The 21,010-nt window shown below is 38.5% G+C and overlaps 1 protein-coding gene across 3 annotated transcripts; it reads left to right on the forward strand.

Moving 5' to 3' along the window:
- Positions 1-1,116: 1,116 nt before the first annotated feature.
- lgs (BCL9 domain-containing protein legless) lies at positions 1,117-20,087 on the forward strand. Of its 3 annotated transcripts, none has more exons than XM_087354473.1 (9): positions 1,117-1,246; positions 2,267-2,662; positions 3,390-3,488; positions 4,396-4,661; positions 8,682-8,861; positions 10,771-11,083; positions 11,652-12,629; positions 13,296-13,497; positions 14,309-20,087. In XM_087354473.1, the coding sequence occupies exons 2-9, from the start codon at positions 2,308-2,310 to the stop codon at positions 16,230-16,232; spliced, it is 4,317 nt and encodes a 1,438-aa protein (XP_087210599.1). In that variant the 5' UTR covers positions 1,117-1,246; positions 2,267-2,307; the 3' UTR covers positions 16,233-20,087. The 3 variants fall into 3 exon arrangements, with proteins under 3 accessions (XP_087210599.1, XP_087210601.1, XP_087210600.1); XM_087354474.1 differs by lacking the exon at positions 1,117-1,246 and adding an exon at positions 1,397-1,596; XM_087354475.1 differs by lacking the exon at positions 8,682-8,861.
- The last annotated feature ends 923 nt before the right edge of the window (positions 20,088-21,010 follow it).

The following is a 21,010-nucleotide window of genomic DNA, read 5'->3' on the forward strand; positions in this document are numbered from 1 at the left end:
TGTTCATGACAACTCAGTAAGTTTGGCAAATGAAGGTGTGGTGTGGGTGAATAAAGGTTGCAGAACACTGAAGTATTATTGAATTAGAAAGTATAGAACTCCAACTCATAAATTATATGCTGGTAACTACTGTTTCCACTGAGCCTCATGCTGTGTATAACCATTCCTGAAATTCCAACAAACAAAAATGTGTGGAAAATAGCAACCTGTTAAATTCATCGAAAAGATCATGAATTAGTAGAATCTTAGCTTCCCATCTTATACAAGTGTAATATAAAGTCTTTTTAGGTTCCGAATTGTCAGTCTTACCTGTACTAATTTCATCAAAGAGAGACAACACCCCCAAGCCAGATTTTGCTTTTTTAGACAGAGGAATGGATGACATAATGTTATTTGCTGAGAAAAGAGCAGAAATCTGTAATAAGAGTAACACATTTACACTTATAGCATGGTAGATTTTTTTAAAACAAACCATAAGTGCTAGTTTAAAGGTCCTCATATAGCATTTCTCTGAGACAGATGGCAATAAAAGGGCAGCAGGCATATACAATGCGTGACGGGAGGTCACTATAAGTGTTGAAATACGACGAAAATTTGCTAAGATTGTCTAACCGTGACCAAGCATGCTCAATTTTCCATGGTCCTCTGCATTTGCGCCCTGATGTATACAGCACGTAACTCTAAAACGACGATAAGCATCTACTAATCTGCACTGCGCAACAACCAAGAAGGTAGTTATCTTTTGCATTACCATGCTCATAATAGACAGTCACTTGTCCATATAGTTCAGGTCATATATTTGCATTCCATTGTTGAGTACAGTTTCATTGTGACGTTCCATCTGTAATTTGTCCCGTCCCTACATTTCTCCGCTCTTAACTTTTAAACAATAACTATGTATATAGTCTTGAAGTGAATACTTAATTCATGCACTGCCCTATGCTTTATTAAATTGATTTTAGCAAGACGACAAGTATCTTCATCATTCATTGAGACCTCATAGGACTTCGAATACCCGCGCTGGAGGTCATTAGTCTACGAGTTCTACCAGTGCCTTCTATGTTAATAGTATTAATACTATCAGCTGTGGAGGGTATCGCAGGGATCAAGTTTTTGGTACGATTAAACGGGCACTGAACGCGCTGATATTTAGAACAAATTTCAAAATGGAGGCTATCGTTGGTTATCTCTGTTAGTAGATGTGGTATTGTTATATAGAAGATGCAGGGATAGTGAAGCGTGTGAGGTATGGGTAAACAAAGAAACAAAATAATATAGCGTTGCTTTGACCTATAGAGTTGTGTAGTTTAGAGTTATTCTACAATCTGAGGAATTATGTGGGTAGAGATAGCAGAATTTCGTGAAAAGAAAATGGAAAATATGGATGTACTAGGCGAAGTTCACAGTACTTTAATTCCTAATATCGTATCATGTCGTGTCTACACATGTGAATGTCTGCATGGATAAGTCTGGCATGTTCTATTTAGATGAGCTTGCTGCCAAATTTTTAACTACATTCGCTGTAGTTTCTATGAACTTGGTCATGAAGAAACAGGTTATGTGAGGTGTGGTTTAACATGTTCGGAAATTTCTTCGGTATGTTAGCTGCGAATATAGTAATACATTTTGTATTTTGTTGAGTACTCAGGTATTGTAATCCTTTTAGTTTTTTAGGATGAGTTTTAAGTGTATTCATTTTGTTTATAATGCAGTTTCTAGGAACATCCTTAGTTTCACATGTGAACATATTACAGAAGTAAAATTTGTACAGCAAATAGAAATACAGCATCAGATTTTAATGTTAACAAGACTTCTGAAAATGAATATGTAATCATTTTACTTACAGTTATTTAATAATCACAATATGTTTTAAAATTTGTGAAGAATTGGCTTAAATTGTACATTCAGACATTTTATTGGATAAATTAACTTTAACAAGCGCTTTTTATATCTAAGTTTAATGTGTGAGGTATTTTAAGAAGATACAATCTTGCTTTAAGAAAACATATAATGATGTATTCTGTAAGTTTTATAAATCTAAGAAATTGGTTATTGTTATCTTGAACTAGTTAAAATATCTTGTTTTGGAGTTGCTATTTGATACCATTATAGTGAGTAATATATTTTTACTTATTATTAATTGGAATAAAATACAGTAGTAAGTGAATGGGAAGATGGCTGTCTTGTGGGTTGTTGCGCCATGTAGTCTGGTAGAAGTTTACCAACGTTTTGAGAGGTCCTGTTTACTGTTGCTCTCTTGTTTTAGGTTAATGCGTTCTTGTAACAGTCAAAGCTCATGATTGTAGCATGATTAAAGAAAGTAAAGATAAACAACGGGAAAAGAATGGCAGTTCTACATCTGTCAAAACTGAGCTTCCTAGCTCACAGGGACAAAGTTCAGAAACTACGGTGAAAGAGGAGCCAGGGACAGAATCTCATGTCAATGGTGGGGATGAAGGGGACAGTAGTTGCAAGAAGAATGGAGTGCGGGTGAGTAGCGGAAATGGTGCGGCGGGGAGCAGCTCAAGTTGTGGTCATGCTGATATAAAGCCCAGCCTCATTGGTTCAACGAATACTGGGACAGTCGCTATGGGTCCTGTTCGATCTTCCTCGGCAACTCATATGACAAGTGACCTCTGCATGGTGGATGGTACACAAGAAGGTAAGTGCTTTAAGTAAATTTAACCAACTTGTCAGGTGTATAAAATAATTAAAATTTCTCTTTGGATATTTATATTGGACCAAAATATTTTTCTGTCCATCTGTGGTGGCCATCGTGTGATGGTGCAGTAACAGAAGCAGATGTGTGATTTTGAGACTGGCTTTGACTTTACGCATGACCTTGGTCAGTTCTATACAGAACGCGTTATGAACATCAACTGTTCAGAATGAATAGCTCTCTTAATGTATAAATAAAAAAGTGGTTTGTAAGTGCATGGGTTCTTTAATTTGTAGCAGCGAATCTGTAATGCCAAGTAACTGAATATGTGTCGTACTAGTATTTGGTATTTGTCTACAAGCCTGCAAGTCAGAAGAATAAGTAGGATGGTGTATCGTATTTACTTCTGTCTGTTTGTTTATATGTGCTTCCTGTTTAAAGATTTTATGTTAACTGTGACCAGACAAGGCTGTCTAATATGATGAACCAGCCTTAAAAGTTATGTTTAAAATCTTACTTTGGAATAATGATTGCTTAAATCTGCACCCTTCCGGAACATGTTGAGTTGAAATACAATACACGCTGTGTAATTTAAGCAAGAGTTCTTGAAGTTAGAAATAAATTTTAAAAAATTTGTTGTAAATCACTGGTCTGTTGGGCTGATGCAGTCAGGATAAAATATTGAAATGGCAAGTTGGAAAGTAATACAGTTTATTTTTAACATTTTAAGGAACAAAATCTGAGGAGAGCAGTTCCCAAGACAAACCTGCGTCATGCAACACAGTTAAGACTGAAATCAATGGCAGCACGAATCATGAATTCAATAATGGTGAGCATTTATTTTTCTTGCCTTACTCGATGTGGAAGGGGTGTACGTTATGATGCCTTTCAGTGCTGGTATCATTTAAGGTTGAGTGAAAGGTTCTGCTTTCTTTCTACACTGAAGCGTTCACTGATCATGTCAGTACAAGTACGCCTAATACATTTTATAAATGCCTTTACACGTAATGTTCTTCTCTGCAACCCATGCCTGTCCACGATTCAAACTGAGTTTTGTGAATGTATGTTTCCCCACTCCTGTTGGAATTTGAGTGTAAAAATTTCATTTTGACATTTTTGTGTGTGATGTCGTGTGGAAGATTCCTAGCATTTCAGAGGAAGATACTGTCTTCTTCATCATGGTAGACGTGTATTGAGATGGTGGTGTGGGTAAGTTATATAAGGGGGGATGATAAAGAAAGGATTTAGTATACAGATTAGGGGTGGCCAAGGCAAACTTTGGAAAACAAAACATGAAAGTGGGTGGCCAATGGTGAAAAAACAAAGAAGCGTGATTTGAGTGACTCTGAAAAGGACATGTTTGTGTAAGGTTGGTATAAGGGCCATTGGCACAATGATGCCGGTGGAAGCAAGGGCGATAAAGGGTGAAGGGTGGAATGGGAATTGTGAGAAAGGTAAAGGGAGAGGGCGGCCAGTGGGAGTTACATTTTTAATTTCAGTGACTACAGTTTTTGCTTCTAGCAGGCTGTTAAGTCCTTCCTGATTCTCCGAACTTTACTCTGCATTCACACATTCGTTGATGCAAATAATCAGACAGTGCTCCTAACCAGTTTTCCCCACCTCTTGTGATTTCCAGTTCACGGTCTGTGGTCAGCCACAAATAGCTGCCGTGTTCAAAATTCGACATAGGATTTACGTTGCTCCATGTGAAATTCAGTGTTTGTGTGTTGTTGCAGCTGATCCGTGTGGTGAAGGAAATGTATCGATGGGCATGTCGTTGTCCAGTACGGGTCCTCCTCCAAATGGAGTTCAACCTCTTCCCAGTAATGTTATCAATAAGCAGCCTGGTACCATGGAAGCACAATACATGCAGCAACAGAGTCAGATTTTTGTATTTTCAACAACACTCGCGAACAAATCTGCTGAGGCTGTGCTCCAGGGTCAGTTCCCATCTATCATCGCGTACCACTGTGCTCAGCCAGGAACGAAAAAGTATTTGGAGGTTTGTATATTTTATTGTATGTAGGTGCGTAATAGTTATCTTATGCTGTTGTACTGCACGTTCAGATGCAGAATGAGGTTATGATAATGTAATCATCATCATCATTTGATCATGTCACTGATCTTTTGACCCTTTAAAGACCAATGTTAACTATATGTCCCACCTGCTTCAACAGTCAGCGACTCTTCATTTTGTTAAATTCTAAAGGGTTTTGACGACGGTAGATTGCACTTAAAATTATTAAACTTCGCCTGTCAGATCTTTGTTTTTAGATTCTGAGGTGTTGAGTTTAAAATTTTAGTGAACATTTGTTGTTATGACCCCTATCAACTTCATGGTAGTACCCATATATGATGGTATAATCTTCTTTTGTTTTCCTCAAACTGTGTTTCTGCAAAGTAATCTCAAAGGTTTGACAAGAGAATATTGCCTAATGGCAGACTAACTCATTTTATGACATCTTTGCTATCAGAAAAATATAAGTAACTTTATATATTACTTCATTACTCTTGAAAATCTTACTGTACCAATTTAGGAAAACAAAATTATCAATCACTGCGTACATATTGAATGTATTCCAGTTGGCATGCGTTTTTAGGTTATTTGTGGCAGTGCTACTGTGGTGACAACATTTAAATTACTGCTGAATATCACTTCTTCCAGTGGGTTTTTCCATTACCCTTCCACTTCTGATAAAGTTGGGACTGGGAGCAAAGTGACATAAAGTCTGTGTAATGTTTTGCTCACTTAGAACTAGAAGTATTAAAGAAAAATATAATAACAATGAAATGGATCTGCAGGGATAAAATACATATCACAAATAAATGTAAAATATGATGAGAACTGTTGTCATTTCAGTGTGCGTTATGTTAGGACACAGTTCCGTGGTTCCTGCAAATTTAGTGGCATTCATGTGTAAAGGTTGTTAATTGCGCAGATAGACTTATCTCGTTTTTAAATGTAAATGTGATGAACTGAGGCGTTCTCAAGCAGATCCGACATCAGTCATATGAAAAGTGAAAATTAAAATATGTACGAAGCGTCATACAAAGTGAGGTGTGATGTTAGTGCTTAGTGCCAGAACATGACATAAGGATGCAGGTTTCCAACATTTTACCTGACACCTCCCTTGTAGCCAGCAAGCAGGTCACTTGTTCCATCAGGTGAGTTCAACATAAACTTCCGCGTGGTTTTATCTTAATTTTGGGCACATACGGTTTGAAATTAGAAGTGGGTATTTAAAGCCGTATATTGTTGTTATGATACTCCTGAAAAAATGCTTTATTATCTAAAGTGTTCCTCAGCAGTAACGGGTCAGTGAATCAGTTAATTAGTTACTGCTCATCTACAATAACATGTGATTTCTAATTAGGTTTCTATTGAAGATTTATGTCTTCTGGGTTATTGCGCTGTGTAGTCTGGTCGATGTTAACCAACGTTTCAGACGGAGGCAGTATGACCTCTGAAACGTTGGTTAACATCGACCAGACTACACAGCGCAATAACCCAGAAGACAGAAATCTTCATACTCACCGCTGTGAGAACCTCAAGTCTTACATAGGTTTCTATTGTTTTTGTATGTTTATAAATAGATTAGAATGTACACTCAGTGTTTTCATCGAACACCAGACCTCACATATATATTTGGTCTTGTGGGATTTCTTTAATTGTCAATACTGCAACCCACCATCTTTGCATTAACTCCCCATTCCTTTCTTCCCCATGACTGAATGAGTACGAGTTAAACGGCTGAATTTCACTGTTATCCGTGATGCGGTATTATTCTCAAATCCAGTATCACGGGGCTGCCAACCGGACTTTAACTCCATTGTTAGTGGTTTAGCAAAATGCTAAACCATGCCATGTTGAAAGGACAGCAAAGGTTAAGAATGTTTATTTTAGTTATAAAAATTACAATTTGTTTTATAGCTTTCTTCAAACTGTTCGGTTCCACACGTTGCTCTGTAAGAAGTATTCCACGTTGTTTGACATAGGTGTTTGCTTATTAATGATTTCATAGGAACTTGACTTTGTATCAGAATGTATTTGCAAGCATATGTTGATCACTTTGTTTATTAGTTGAAATGTTGTATGTTAACTGACTACCTTTCTGGATTTGGTATCAACGATGCTGGCGTTTCATTAATTGGCTGAGTCTGATGCTGTGTTTGGCCATGGCTGATTTATTTTAACGCTCTGGACAGATGTGTCATTGGTGTTCCTTGACCCTGACTCTGGATAAATCAAAATTCCCAACATCCCAGAGGACAGTCGTCTTTGTGATTTACTCGTGCCATTAAAACTTTATTGTAAACTGCATACAGAAAAATTCCCTGCATGACAGTACATCACAGTGATAGTTGTTAGCTGATACTTTAAAAGGAGTCAAGTTGAATTTTTTTAGTTTAGGGCTTATTGGCTGTTGAGTTAGTGGACATTCATCAACTACATAAATTTTTATGTTCAATAACATCTGTTGTTCATGTGTTTGACAAACTCGTGGATCTTCAGTGGTATCTGTTTTGTTTTTTTAAACTTGCAGGTGTTAGATCACTAGCATAAATTAATACAGTATTATTGCAGTGGTATTATGCACTCACATTCCTAACTTCAGTTTATGAAAAAATCTTATAGAAACTGGCAAATATGCTTTGTATTGTGTGCGTAGAGGATTTGTTCCTTGGTGAAGATGGCAGCTCTGGTGCGTTGGACAAGATATCGCATACGACATTTCTGTAACTGAGCTCGTGAAGAAATGCAGTAAATTAATATATTAGTTTCCTGTCATATGTTCATCTTTTTTGTGTCTTTTGTTGGCTAAGAGAGATGTTGGCTGCAGGTTTAATAAGGCTTTGAATGAAGGATGGTATAATAGTGTATGAGGGATAACTTAATGAAATCCTTAACATCGTCAGTAGAAACGTGTGTAGATTCAAATCGAAGAGTAATTTGTGTGGATCTAAAGTACGTTAAAATAGATGTAGCATTGTGTTTAAGTGGGCTTAGCTGTAGCAAGTTTCTTACTTTTCCAGTTCTAGTGGTCGATTTCCAACATCATTGTGATTTTCTGTTAAGATGTACTGTGTTCGGATAGTCACTTTGTCCGTCTCACACTGGTTCTGCAGACAGTTCAGGTAGCATATTTATGTGTGCAAACAACTTCAGTCTCTAACAAACCAAAACATAATAGGTGTTCGAGGCACTGTGAAGTGGAACTGAGACCAGCGTTAGTAATAGGTTAGGAAAGTATACAGTATTTTATTTGCATTTTGAGTTTTTATAGGTTGCAAACAATATCTTTTGAGTGGCCACATTTTGGTAATATCAAAGCAGGGTTCTGTTCCAATAAAACAAAAGATGTACGATAATGGTTTTAAGTCTCTCCATGTACATGCTAGGATGATAACTTAAATAGGCCGTTATTGCAATTGCTTTTGCCTTGTACAGTATGACATGAAATCACTATATTACATTATTTCATGTCTCTCACAACAGAGAAATCATATCCAGAAATTTTAAGTTTTGTTTTAATCCTGTTGCTTTTCTAATTCCCAGATGTGTGCATATGTATGTATGTATGAGTGGATTCATTTGGAGAAGTTCCACATTTAAGCATGGCTATTTCCCACTTAAAAATCAAAGGTTTTTGTAACTGATGGTGTTGAATTTTTACATTTTAATACACCCTCCAACTTGCAGCGTGACTTGAATAATCTGTAAAGGGATTCTTTCGAATTTTTCATAATCTTGCATGGCAATGCCAAAAGCATGGTTTCTAAAATAACGTTAATTATTTTCTTTGTTATTATATACATTTGTAGTCGCCAAAAGCAAGCTGTTATGTAATTAAAATTTAAGTTGTGTCCACTCCTCGATTATGTTTGTATCTGTGACATATGTAATATTTATTGTAGGTTTTCTGTGGAGAAGCCATTTTTTTGGATTACTATGTTGTGGTAATGACCACTGGCGTCTGTGACTGAGCTGTGAGTGTGTATGCAATTATACTTTATCTCACAGAAACACCCTCTGAAGATGACTCAGTTCAGTCGACAGAACCCTGCTCAATGGTTAAACAGTCTGGCTCAGATGAAGCAAAAGGCAGGCCCTGGTGTATTGAAGGGCCTCAACCCTGGCGCTGTCCAGGGTGACATGGGAGCAAATCCCAATTCAGGGGGTGGAATGGGAATGTGGAATCAGGTAAGCAGACGTGCATGGCAGTAGTTATTTGCCATTACTAGTTTATGCACGTTTCCCCATGTTAAATTATCTTGTTGGGATTTGTGTAGACTTTTTACAGTAGATCATACAATGGCATAATTGATCACATACGGCCTCCACGTGCATACTTCTCAAAATTTCTGTGTTACGCATTACTAATATTGGTCAGTTGGCTGGTATGTAATGCCTCCAGATATGGCCTGTGTTGACATTCCCTCGGTAGTATAAAAGTCTCTTTTAAAGTGTGTCTGCACGTAAATTTCAGAATTATCTGGATATTGCAAACAGAAAACTCGTAACTTCCATAACCATTTTGTATAATGCATTGACAGCTCTGATTTCAACTTGTTCACTTTGCTTCAGTAGACTGTCTTGATTTTACAGAAATGCAGGTAGCAAACTCAACCAAATTTGTAGTACCATTACCATTTCTCATAGTACCAGCAAGTAGGCTGATAAGTAAAGTTCTGAGTATTTCTGCATATAATAAACCTTCATTACATTCAGTCGCCATGATGGCTTCATAGCTGTAAAAACATGAACACAACTACCACATTTATTATGAATTATACACACTCTTGGCCTATTTAAGTTGTCATGTTAGAATGTATATGATGAATCTTACATGACACAATTTTGTATTTGTAATCATTGAATTTGTACCATTTTCTTACAATTTTATGTTGTTGTTTTTTTCTTGAATGTAACATGCTGTATTTTTATAACTGCAGTCATAGTAGTTATATGGGAGGTTTTATAATGCTCCCAGAGGAAATCTGTTATGACTTTTTCTGGCGTATGCTCCTAACCATAGACAAATTTGGACACCATTTCTGAAGTGGGAGCACCCATAAGGCAGATTCTGTTACTTCCAATGGAGGGGTTGTGTTGAGGGCGTTGGCCAACAGAGGAGAGCTACATTTTATAATAGGCTTCAGTCCGCAGTGGGAACTTGGTATACTTCACTTTACCGGTGTTTTATTATTTTTAGCAGAGATAAGGGGTTTTATCTGTGGCCAGAAATGTTCACACACCGATCTGACTTAATCAAGGATCCTCTGAATGAGAGTCCAATATCCTACCACAAACGTTTCAGACTGTATGAACTTAAGAAAGTACTTTTAAACCAAACTAGCATTTCTTGAAGGGACTGAAGAAAAGAATGTGGAATTTCAGGCTAGCCAGTATACTGGTTATGATTCAAACTGTGATACCTCCCATGTACAAAGATACACTCCTTACCTACAGAGCTAATTTGTTCCAGTACTGTCCTTCTTTCTCGTTAGAAAGTACAGAATAATCTGTTATGAAGTGAGCGATATGTGGTGACAGTGAAAGTAAACATATGAGCTGTATTGTAAAACATCATTATATATTATATAGGTGCTGGTGTTGACTATAACACCATTTTCAAGTGATGTAGTATGTACAGTGTTTAATCTATGATGATTGTTCAGTAGGACTGAAAGATGTCTGTCTTCATAAACTGTGATGGCATTGAATGAGAGCTGTTGACGTTAGTAAAGATAGTTACAAGTGTGTGGTGTGACATGGCATGAAATTACTTGGGATTTCGGTGTTTTGTTGTTTTACAGCTGCATGTCTAAGTGGTACATTATCATTGCTCTTAATTTTTTAGGAAGAAGAGAAGTGTAAAGTAAGGGAGTTTGGAGCTAGATTGAAGAACGCTTGGTTGAAGTGAATGGTTTTGCTGTTGAATTATTTATCAGAAAATTAGAAATTCCATAGCACTCTGTAGCATCACAATGCAACTAATGCATTTAACGTAATGTAGTCTGTGTGTCTATTCAGAAGATGGCTGTCTTCTGGGTTATAGCTACTGTTTGTATTCATCTTTTAACTTATTTTCTTCTGTTTCATATTGAAGAACAACAATATGATGAACAACATAAATGCAGTGGGCAATCCAGCCAGTTCCATGATGCAGTCGTGTTCCAACAGTGTTCTGAGCAGTTGTCCCGTCTCCAGTTCGATGACCCCAGGCACTGGTCCTCTGAAGACCCCTGGTATCGATAGCCCGTGCATGATGCCAGGTTCTCCTAGTGCCAATGCCATGATGTCTAGTGGGATGGGACACCACAGTCCTAGCGTTCCCACAAGCAATCCTGCCATGATGGCGGGAGGTGCACCTGATATGGCGGGCAGTCCGATCAGCGGCGTTCCTCAGCCTACTCTCACAGGTGACGGCAGCAGCGGAATGTATCGCATTTCATATGGAATGGATTGGGTTGTTAATTTAAAACTATTTTGATGTGGAGTAATTTTGTTATACTTCTTGATATCAGAGTTGATATGTAGCCTGTATTCCAGCACATTGCTTTGCTTACTCAAATTATTTAGTATTGTGGATTAAACGAACACAAGATAACAAGCTTTTCAGTTGTGCAAAAATGTTTTGCGCTGTGTGCGGCAGTGCAGTGATTGACACTCCCATTTTTAGTATTTTCTTCTTCCTAAGAACTTTCAACTTTTCATGAGTAGTATGGTGTTCACGACTGTGATCTTGAGACTTGTGAGGTGATGAAGTGGGGTGAAGGAGGAAAGATAGCGTCCGCTATGCAGTAGCCTTTAACGCTTTGGACTTCTCGCATCCCTTGCAAGTCTTTGTATTTTTCCACAGTTTTCCTCAGTTTGTTATAGTTTTTCTATCTTCCTTCTGTTTTACATATTGGTATCGGTCTTCTCCTGGGTGCTTTATAATTCATATTTGGGTTTTCAGTAAGAGTTAATTTTCTTTCTATTTGTCAGGAGTCAAAGTTCCTGATGAAAACTTAACGCCTCAGCAGAGACAACATCGTGAAGAGCAGCTGGCAACGTTGCGCAAAATGCAACAGATGCTCTTTCCTGAGCACCAGTCCCCCATACCAGAGGGCGGTAATGTCAGCCAACAGTCAGAAGGAATGTTGATGCAGCATGGCATTGGACCAATGATGGCACTGGGGCCTGGGCCTGCTCCTGGATCAGGCCCTGCAGGGATGAATAATAATGGTGGGCCAGGATTAATGACACAGAAAGGTATTATTATGGGAGGTTTGGGTGGCCCTGGTCAGATCACTCCAACATCAGTAGCAGCTCAGATTGAATGGCAGAAACTGCAGCATCAGTTCTATGAGGAAAGGAAGAAGAAAGGGCCATCCGGCCTGGTTATGGGAGGATCAGGTTCTGGAATCGGGAGTCCTGCAAATTCTTCCATGCAGCAGATGGGCGCGAGTGGTCCTGGGTCTTGTGGGCCCCGGCTTCCAGGGACAGGTGCGGGAGGAACGGGACCGGGGTCAGGGGGGTCTGGCCCTAGAGTGCAAGGACCCCCACCACCATATCATCAGACCACCAGATCTGCTAGTGTTCCTAATGCTATGCCCAGTCCAAACCCAGGTTCTCCCAGTAATCCAACTTCCAACCTCTCGCTTCCATCTCCACGAGCTGCTTCTGGCCTAAATTCGCCTGCGGACGCGAGTCGACAGCAATTTCCGATGGGGGGTAATGGGAATGGTAATGGTGGTAGTTCAACACGCCTAGTAGGATCAGGACCTAGTCCCACAGGGACACACAGCACGTCTCTGGAGTCACCCACTGCAAGCCGGCCGTTAAATCTAAGTAACCCCAGCACACCGGTGTCTACGCATCTGTCGCCAAGTGCAGCTAGAAAAGAGTTGAGCTCAGATTTCCCATCTCTGACATCGGGTTCAGCCAGTCAGCCAAACACAACGTCAAATCAACAGCCTACAGGTAAATATAATTCAGGCTTTCTGACTTTCTTACTTCAGGACATGATATAAAATATTATCAGCTTCCATGTTCCCTCTCCCCCAGGTGTTTTGGTGGAGTGGGAAGAGAGTGATCTTCCTGAGACATTTCTACTTCATGTAGATTATCTCTGAAAATGTAACCCAAAAAATGTATTTGTTATTTCAATTTTTCGAACAGTGGCGACACAAAGAAATTTATTCTCATGTTTTGAAGAATATTTTTGACAGAAAATTGTGTCAACACATACTTAATTTCTTTTCTTGAGTTATCTCAGGTTCTCATTGTTCTGTGATGTACGGTAGACTCAGTAATAAGGTCTTATAGGATAGTGTGTTCCAATGTATTGTCTTTTCTGTTATTGTAGTTTTTTAACCCTTGCTGTTTAAACTTGATCATACAGTAATATGAAATGAAAACTGATGTTTTCAGATAACAGTTTAAATAGTTGTAATCAAGGGAATAACATTTTGCGGGGATTCTTTTCCCATCCCTCAGCCCCTTTGATTTGGAAAATTAATAGATCCTCACAAGAACTCTGCAGATAAGGATCTGTCATAAATATCAGATTAAACTCTTATTTCTCTTTCAGAATCTGTTTGTGAGCCTTTCTGTGAAAGTTGTGCAGTCGAAATGTTTAATTTCCAGTTGATGGCATGTACTGCCGAACACTGCAGTCTATGGCACACCAGAACCAGCAGCAGCCAAATCAGTCGAACAAGGAACCTAACTTGATGCCTGTTCCTTCTCCACAACAAATCCAGTACCTGAATACATTTGATGGCCAAGAACTTACTATTCAGAAGCAACCAAACACAAGCTTGAAAGACACAAGTATTAGGTCACCAACGTAAGTGTTGTTATACTGTAGTAATTATAATACGTCATAGCGAAACATTCTTTTTCAGGGGACCAGAGAATTTTGATATTTTCTATAAAAGCCATTGCTTCTGTAAATACTATCTTTTCTAAATTTATTATTTTATTATTGTATGAAAGTATTGAGCGTGAAACAAATCAAAGAACATGTGGAAGTTGTTTGGATTTGTCACAGACTTCAGTTGTTATAAAGTATGTAAAAAAAACACTGAAATATTACATTCACAAAAGAATTTCTGCATAATTTTAACAGCACTGTCAGTGTGAATGTAAGAGTTGCTAGGATTGCTAGTGAAATTTAAGATGATGATGACTCTTATGCCATCCCTAAAGGCTTCTAAAGGACAATATTACAGGTTAAGGAGCTTGTTTTACATTTTGGCCTGTACCTGTTAAAGTACAGAACTACAGTTCTGGTCTTCTAACTTGTGATGTGTATGTAGTCTTGCTGGTGGTCACCAACATTTTGGAGGAACATATTATATCTGTCCGTAGGGTACAAATGAAACATTAGCCATCTATAAAACTACTTGATGACACAGCCCAGAAGATCTCGGTCAACATTCTTGTCAGTAGAACCTCAAATCTCATGTAAAGAGGTATTGTTTAGTGTAAAATCAGTTTATGTCTTAAGCTGCATTTTTGAATGTGTGTTTTTCATTCTCTACTACGACCATAGAAATATATCCCACGGGTGGGGATGATGGTGCTGAAGCCTTTGCTACAAAAAATGTTTTGTGTTTATATTTGGAGATATTCATAATACAATTTTATTGTTGCAGCCTTCCACCACCTAACCTGGATTCAAACTTGCAAACATCAAATTCAGATTTGCCAGGTGCTCGAATATCTGGGCCAGGAACTCCACTGACTCCCACCTCCATGGAGGTAGGTTCCCGTTACCCACCCACAACTGGGGAGATGGGTAGGTTCCCGATACCAAGCCCTCATACCCCTGGTGCTCCGTGTACAGCAGAAAGCAAAAGTCAGCCACAACGTTTCCCAGGACCCAATTCTCAGAACCAAGTAATGGATCCATTGATCAAGGCTCCAACAACAGAAGTGGGATCAAGATTTCTAAGTTCAAGCCCTCAAATGGTTGACGGAATGGGTCCACCAAGACTGCCGGCTGTTGGACCCGCAAGTACATCACCAGCTGTGACTAATCCCACCCAGAACTTCATGCAACAAACCACGCCAACAATGGGTGGTATGAAAGTTGCATCCCATTTTTTGGAAGTATCTCCATCTGGAAATACCTCATCTGCAATTGATGTTTCTCCTACTGGTTCTGGAAGTTTTCCTTGTATGCGGTCAGAAAATGTACCTCTAAATCCTAATGGCAACAGTGGAATACCATGCAATGGCAAAAGTGCTCATTTTGATCCTATTACATCAATGGCGCAGATGAGCCAGCAGCTAACTAGCAGTGCGGTAAACTCTCCAGGTGGGCAGAATCCAGGTTTAATGAACAACATTCCTGCTGGTATGTTGCCTTTCAATCCTAACTTGCATCCGATGCAGATGAATGAAATGGGTGGTTGTCCAGGATTGCAAGATGGCCAGACATCTGGGGGTGGTGTCATGAATGCAATGGTCCAAGGTCCTGGAAGTCAGTCGGGACCGGCGAACTTCGTCAGCTTGCCTCCCCACTCATACAGTCCGAATGGAGGAATGGTTCAGTGTTCAGGCTCAGTGAATACAACACCAAGTATGAACCAACCCATTATGCATGCAAATAGTTCTGCGTCACCCAAACCTGGAAACATGATAATGGGCCTTGGACCCGGAAGAGGATCGTCGCCCTACACGTCAAGTCCGATTCCTCAGAGGATGATAGGACGACCTCCAGGTCCTAACCCATACAGTGGCACTAATGTCCAGGTTAAAGCCAGTGCTCCGAACACTATCCAGTATCTCCCTGCCAAACCTCAGACTGGAAGTTCTGGTCCCAGGGGTCCTCCTAGTTTGGAGTTCCTACAGCGCTTCACAAGTCCCCTTTCCAATTTGGATACAAAGGTTCCTACCCACAATCTGCAGTATTTTCCCACTAGTGGCCAACCTAATTCTGCAAGTATGGGTAGACTTAATGTACCCATGAACAGGCCAAATGGCGCTATGAGTGATGTGAATTCTCAAATTGGAGGGCTTCCAGGAACAAACTGTGGTGTTGGAGGTCACATGGGTGGCTTGAATGGGCCAGTTATTGGCTCCAATGTATCTTTGGTAGGCATGAACTTGCCCATGTCAGGTGGCATGGTAATGGGACCGGGAGGCCCCGGTGTTGGTATGACCCCAATGCGCGGCAGTTTGCGACCAGGAGGGATGATGAGGATGCAGCAGATGGGAGGTGGTGTGTTTGGTCTCCCATCCAGCCCAGGACAGCCAGTTGGAGAACAGATATTTGGAGGAGGTCAAAATCAAAACATGCCTGGTAATGCTCAGAACACGCAGATGTTTGTGCCTGGCCCCAAATCTTCTCCGATGGGTCTTGGCGGTACTCCAGATGCAAGTCAGCCTCTCCCACCGTCAATGGGGCAGGCTAATAATTTTAAGAATTCACCTTTCATTGGGCCTACTACAGCTGACCCCAATTATGCACAGCAGTTTCATAACTTCCAGCAACAATTGTATGCAACAAATACAAGAAGCCAGATGAGCAACCAAGGTATGGGTCCAGGTCAGTCCTTCTTTGTTCCCAAGTGAGTTTAATTAGAATTTGTACACATAATATGAATCAGCAGAGATAAAGAAAATACAGACATAATTGGAATTATATTTTCATACATGTAAATACTGGCTCAATAAACAGTCATAGCATTCTGTTGAGAGGATGTGGAGTGCAATAATCAGTGTTAATTTATAGATGTATGAAAACGAAGCATTTTGTTTTAAGAAATTTGTAGCACGACACCCCATGTCTGTTCATAGTTAAGCAATATCTTGGACACACTGGGCCCTTCAAGTAATATAAAAGGTTGCACTCGTGCCATACCTAGAACTGTGTAAGTGATAATCATGAATTTGTAAAAAAAAAAAAGTTTTCGATTAATCATATTGCAGAAGGAAGCGAGTTAGAGGAACTTCATAAATGTGGTCTGGCTCACAGTTGTATGCAATAATAGCTACCATCTTTTGCCTCTAAATGTATCACTTCAGAGAAAGAATTACTGTCAGTCTTTTCGAATTTGCAAATATTGTTTCCTTAAATTTTTACCCAGTATTTTGTTTTAAGAATTGCAGTCAAATCCAGAAACACTATAAATTGAAACTTCATGGGTTTCTTCAGTGATATATTGCAACAGAGGAATTAAATGTGCTGAATCTGTCTTTTCATAAACACGAAGGAGGCTGTCTTCTGGGTTGTAGCACTGTGTAACGTGGTAGAAGTCTTCCAACATTTTATGTGTCCTTTGCTGGCTGATGATGGAGGCGGGAAGTACCTGTGAAATGTTGATAAACTTCTATCAGACATGTTGCTACATCCCAGAAGACAGCCAACTTCATTCTTGCTGCCCTGAGAACCTCAAATACTTTTCATGAACATGTGCGATCTCTGGGGAAAAAAGACAATGGTAAAATTTATTTTAACCATCCTGTCTTAGAACATTTGGTGGAGTTTATATTTTAAGAGTATTGGAATGAAATTACTAAACCCCTAGTAGCAATTTGAAGTACAAATGAAATATTTTTTGCACCAAAATTCCAGGGGCTTCTGCTTTTTGTGAATTGTAATGAAAATAAATTTGTTGAGAATGATAACTTGAGTATGCAAAGTTCATGGCGGGGGGGGGGGGGGGGGAATATTCGCCTGTGTCAGTAATTTGATCTCACAGGGGGAAAGTAAAGTTGATAGATAATTTTTGTACTTCAGTGTTACGTACATCTTGATATTCCAAGCTCACAACTGCCACCATGCAGTGAAAGTAAAAGCAGTATACATTACACCATAATTTGTCAGCATTTTTTTGGAAGGAGGAAACACTTATGTAACATGCCGTTTACAACTTCACATCAATTTAATTGCATATTTTGGTGGTGTACAGTTCAGTGCTTGAAGAAAAATGTACAGTGATGACTGCTTTTCCTGAAGTTCAGAATGTTTTTAGGTATAAAATGTAACATTACTTGGCTACTTCACCAGTCTCACTAGTTGTTTCTCTGGACGCCCAGTGATATTTAAATTACATCTTAATTGTGATGTTTATACTCTTCCAGTCCTCTTGCATAATCTCACATTGTTCATATTGGATGACATTTAGAATACAAAGAGCATGTAACACTGATAGATGGTGTGGTCTTCTCATTTGTTGTGCCACTCTGCAAGAACCAGGAAGACCATCTGTACTGACATCTATGAAAAGGGCAAGTCCTGCACGTAACAACAACATCCCCCATTTAATCTCTGATAATCAGTTTACTGCAATAATTAATGCAGAAGACACACCTGGGCCAAATGAAGCTTTGTTTTAATTGAGCAGATGTATGTGGTCCATTGAGGCATACTTATTTAAGAATAATGTATCACCTGCAGAGATTATGTAGTGTCACATGACGTAAGAAAATGAAACCCAAAATTATACTGCACTCAAGCTTTGGAAACCTATGGAATGATCAGGAATAGTGGGTTGGATAAATTAAGTACTTTAGGCCTATTTGAAGGTACTGTTTTGCATTTGCCTGGAGAAATTTATTGACAAACATTTTGAATGAGGATTGCTGGGTCTGGGTGAATTCAAATCTTGTACCTCCAGAATCCAAGTCACTGCTTTTGTTTGGTACGTGTTGTTTAATCACATATGACTATATACTACTGTGTAGTTCATAACAAGAAAATATAGAAAATAACATTTTGTTTGTATTGTCAGATGTTACCCAAATGTTATGTTTTACAACCTCACTCCTTTCTCTGTAGCATTCCAGTTACAAGACATAAATTCCTCAAACACCTCGCTGTTGAAAGTAGCATAAGTTATGGCAATATTATGGACAAAGAACAGCAGGAAGTGAACACAATGCAAGATGTCAGAAGTACTGTAATGAAAGCAGACTCCTGGTCCTTGTCTGTATTAATTACCATAATTTTCCCCACTTGCTCCAGGCAGATGTGCAAAAGTACTTTAAAATTGGCTGTGCCATTTATTATGCCATGCTAAATAATCTTTGCTGCTGTTACAGTGTTGTGAACAGTCAAGAAACAAACAGTAATAGGATGTGGCATACATTTAGTTTGTATGTCTTTGCTCAAACATGGCCATGTAAAGGAACAGTAACCCATAAGACCTGTATGTTTTCTTTTATTTATGTATAATGAGTAGTTCATTTGAAGAGGTATGAAAGTGGTTGCTATTGCTTGCATTTCTTCTCATACCCAAGGTCACAACACAAATTACAGCTATCTCATAATTATGTGCTTTGATTCCCCTTTCTGTCAGCAGTTGAAAGTTAAAGACTTTGAATACAGATAATTACTAGCACTGTGACTTTTGAAATCTGAGAGAATTGTATTTTGTGTATATATAAATATATTGTTTTCATTTAAATGTTGAATTCTGTATGTCAAATTTTGAACAAGTGTTCATTTTACTTAAGTTTCATTGTATTAAAAATTTATACTAATAAAATAAATGAATGTGTATTTAAATGCAATGTCCACAAGGGACTGACCTTTTTAGCATTCTTCATACTCCATTTTACACCTTTCATTCCTCATCATCATCTATTTGTGCCAATATCAGCACAGTAATGGAAACATTTTGGTATATAAATGTATGTAAACAATTGGTTATTCAGATAACATTTCTTCTGAGAGTGCAGCTTGTTTGCCTTTATTATGATAGCAAATTAATTACGCAAAGTTGACCTTCAGGTACATGCTATGTTAGTTTTGATAATGTGTGAAATCAGACTTCATTCATAGAATATTAATTGTACATAAAATTCTTGCTATAGTTAGAAATGGATAGGATTATTTAAGTGATAGCATTTGTATCATAAAATCCATTTATGAGAGACAGATTCAAAACTTCAACAATCTGAAATAATAATGTTTATGAGATCCTTAATACACTTTGGTAATTAATTTTTAAAGAAGTATTTTGTTGTGTTGTGCCTTAACATTGACATGCAATAGTATTGTGGCGGAAAAAGGTCTGTCCTTTGTAAAGAACGTTCTGTGGATGAAGCATATCATCCCTTGTGTTGGGAATTGGTCTAACTGCTGACTGGAAGCTTACACTGTGGCTGAGAGGCGTGTACACTTGTTCTCATCACTTCATTCTGTCTGGGATATGTCAGTGCTGTGCTCGTTAAATCTTTCTCAGGGCTTTCTTGTATCTCCTGCCATTCTAGCCATTGTTAATACATCACCACAATTATTATTGACACTAAACAGCCTCAGAAGATGGCACAGTTTTATTGAAGTAACTTGTGAGTATTTACTGTTGGATAAAATTGGTATCCATAAATCATGATTCATAGCAATTGTTAATATTTATGTTATTGTCTCTTGTGTGCATATGGCTTTGTGATTAATGTTATTGGATAAAACTTGCTCTGTCATATGTAGTCTTAACCCTTTTTCTCCACCTCATGTAATTGAATGTAGTAAAATTAAAAGGGCCCTGTCCCTTCCAATGCAGTAAACCTCATTTAAAATATAAACAGCCAGAAAAGAAAGAAATAATACTTTTAACATGTGAGAAATCAAGCAGTTTTGAGCACTGACAGCACCACACACTAATATTTTAAATAGATAAAGGGTTAAGACTGGTGAACCATTTGTTAGGTGTTCTTCATGTTCTAGCATGAACGAAGATCTTGTGGGTTTGCCTGGTTTTCCTAGGAACTAGGCAAACTTGCATGACCCAAGGTCATTGTTGGAAGTTATACAACAAAAGGAACTGAAGCCATTGTTGGAATACACTTAAACACTGAGAACTGGAGTTTTCTGTCACAGCAGTGGTAGCCAAGGTCATTACTGGGACATGTTGCAACAATGTTCAAATAACACTATCACAAGAATGATCTTGGGGTACATTTGTTTGTTGCCTTTGTTATTTATTTCCTGGAAGAGTGATTTATGTCCACAGTTCCTATGAGTTGTAGTTATCAGCAAAGTAGCCTGCTGACATGAAGAACACCTTTAGAATTTCAGTGTACTCCAAACAGTACAATATTCCAATCCTGTTTTGACTACTCTAAATACTGACATAAAATTAATTTAGAAGTTTCAAAATAAATACCATAAAGATAAATATAAAGTGTCTTTAGTTTTGGTTAGTGACCTCTTGTCTAATAAGTAAACTATTTTGATTTTCATCTGGTGATATTTCACAGCAAAGAAGCTAGTGGGTCTAATAAAAATGTGCTTAAATGAAACCTGCAGCAAAATTCGAGTAGGTAAATATGTATCTGAGACATTCCTCATCAAGAACGGTCTAAAACAAGGAGATGCTTTGTCTCCCTTGCTCTTTAACTTTGCG

This window comes from Zootermopsis nevadensis, unplaced genomic scaffold (assembly GCF_977971745.1).
Source record: "Zootermopsis nevadensis isolate Lab colony 2312 unplaced genomic scaffold, Znev_1.0 Znev_ptg000023l, whole genome shotgun sequence".
NCBI lineage: Eukaryota > Metazoa > Arthropoda > Insecta > Blattodea > Termopsidae > Zootermopsis > Zootermopsis nevadensis.

Excerpts from the sequence above, each read along its gene's own strand:
- lgs (XM_087354473.1), top strand. The coding sequence starts at position 2,308 with ATGATTAAAGAAAGTAAAGATAAACAACGGGAAAAGAATGGCAGTTCT. Across the intron at positions 4,662-8,681 it reads GAACGAAAAAGTATTTGGAG|AAACACCCTCTGAAGATGAC; the intron begins GTTTGTATATTT and ends TTTATCTCACAG. Across the intron at positions 12,630-13,295 it reads GTCAAATCAACAGCCTACAG|TTGATGGCATGTACTGCCGA; the intron begins GTAAATATAATT and ends TTTAATTTCCAG.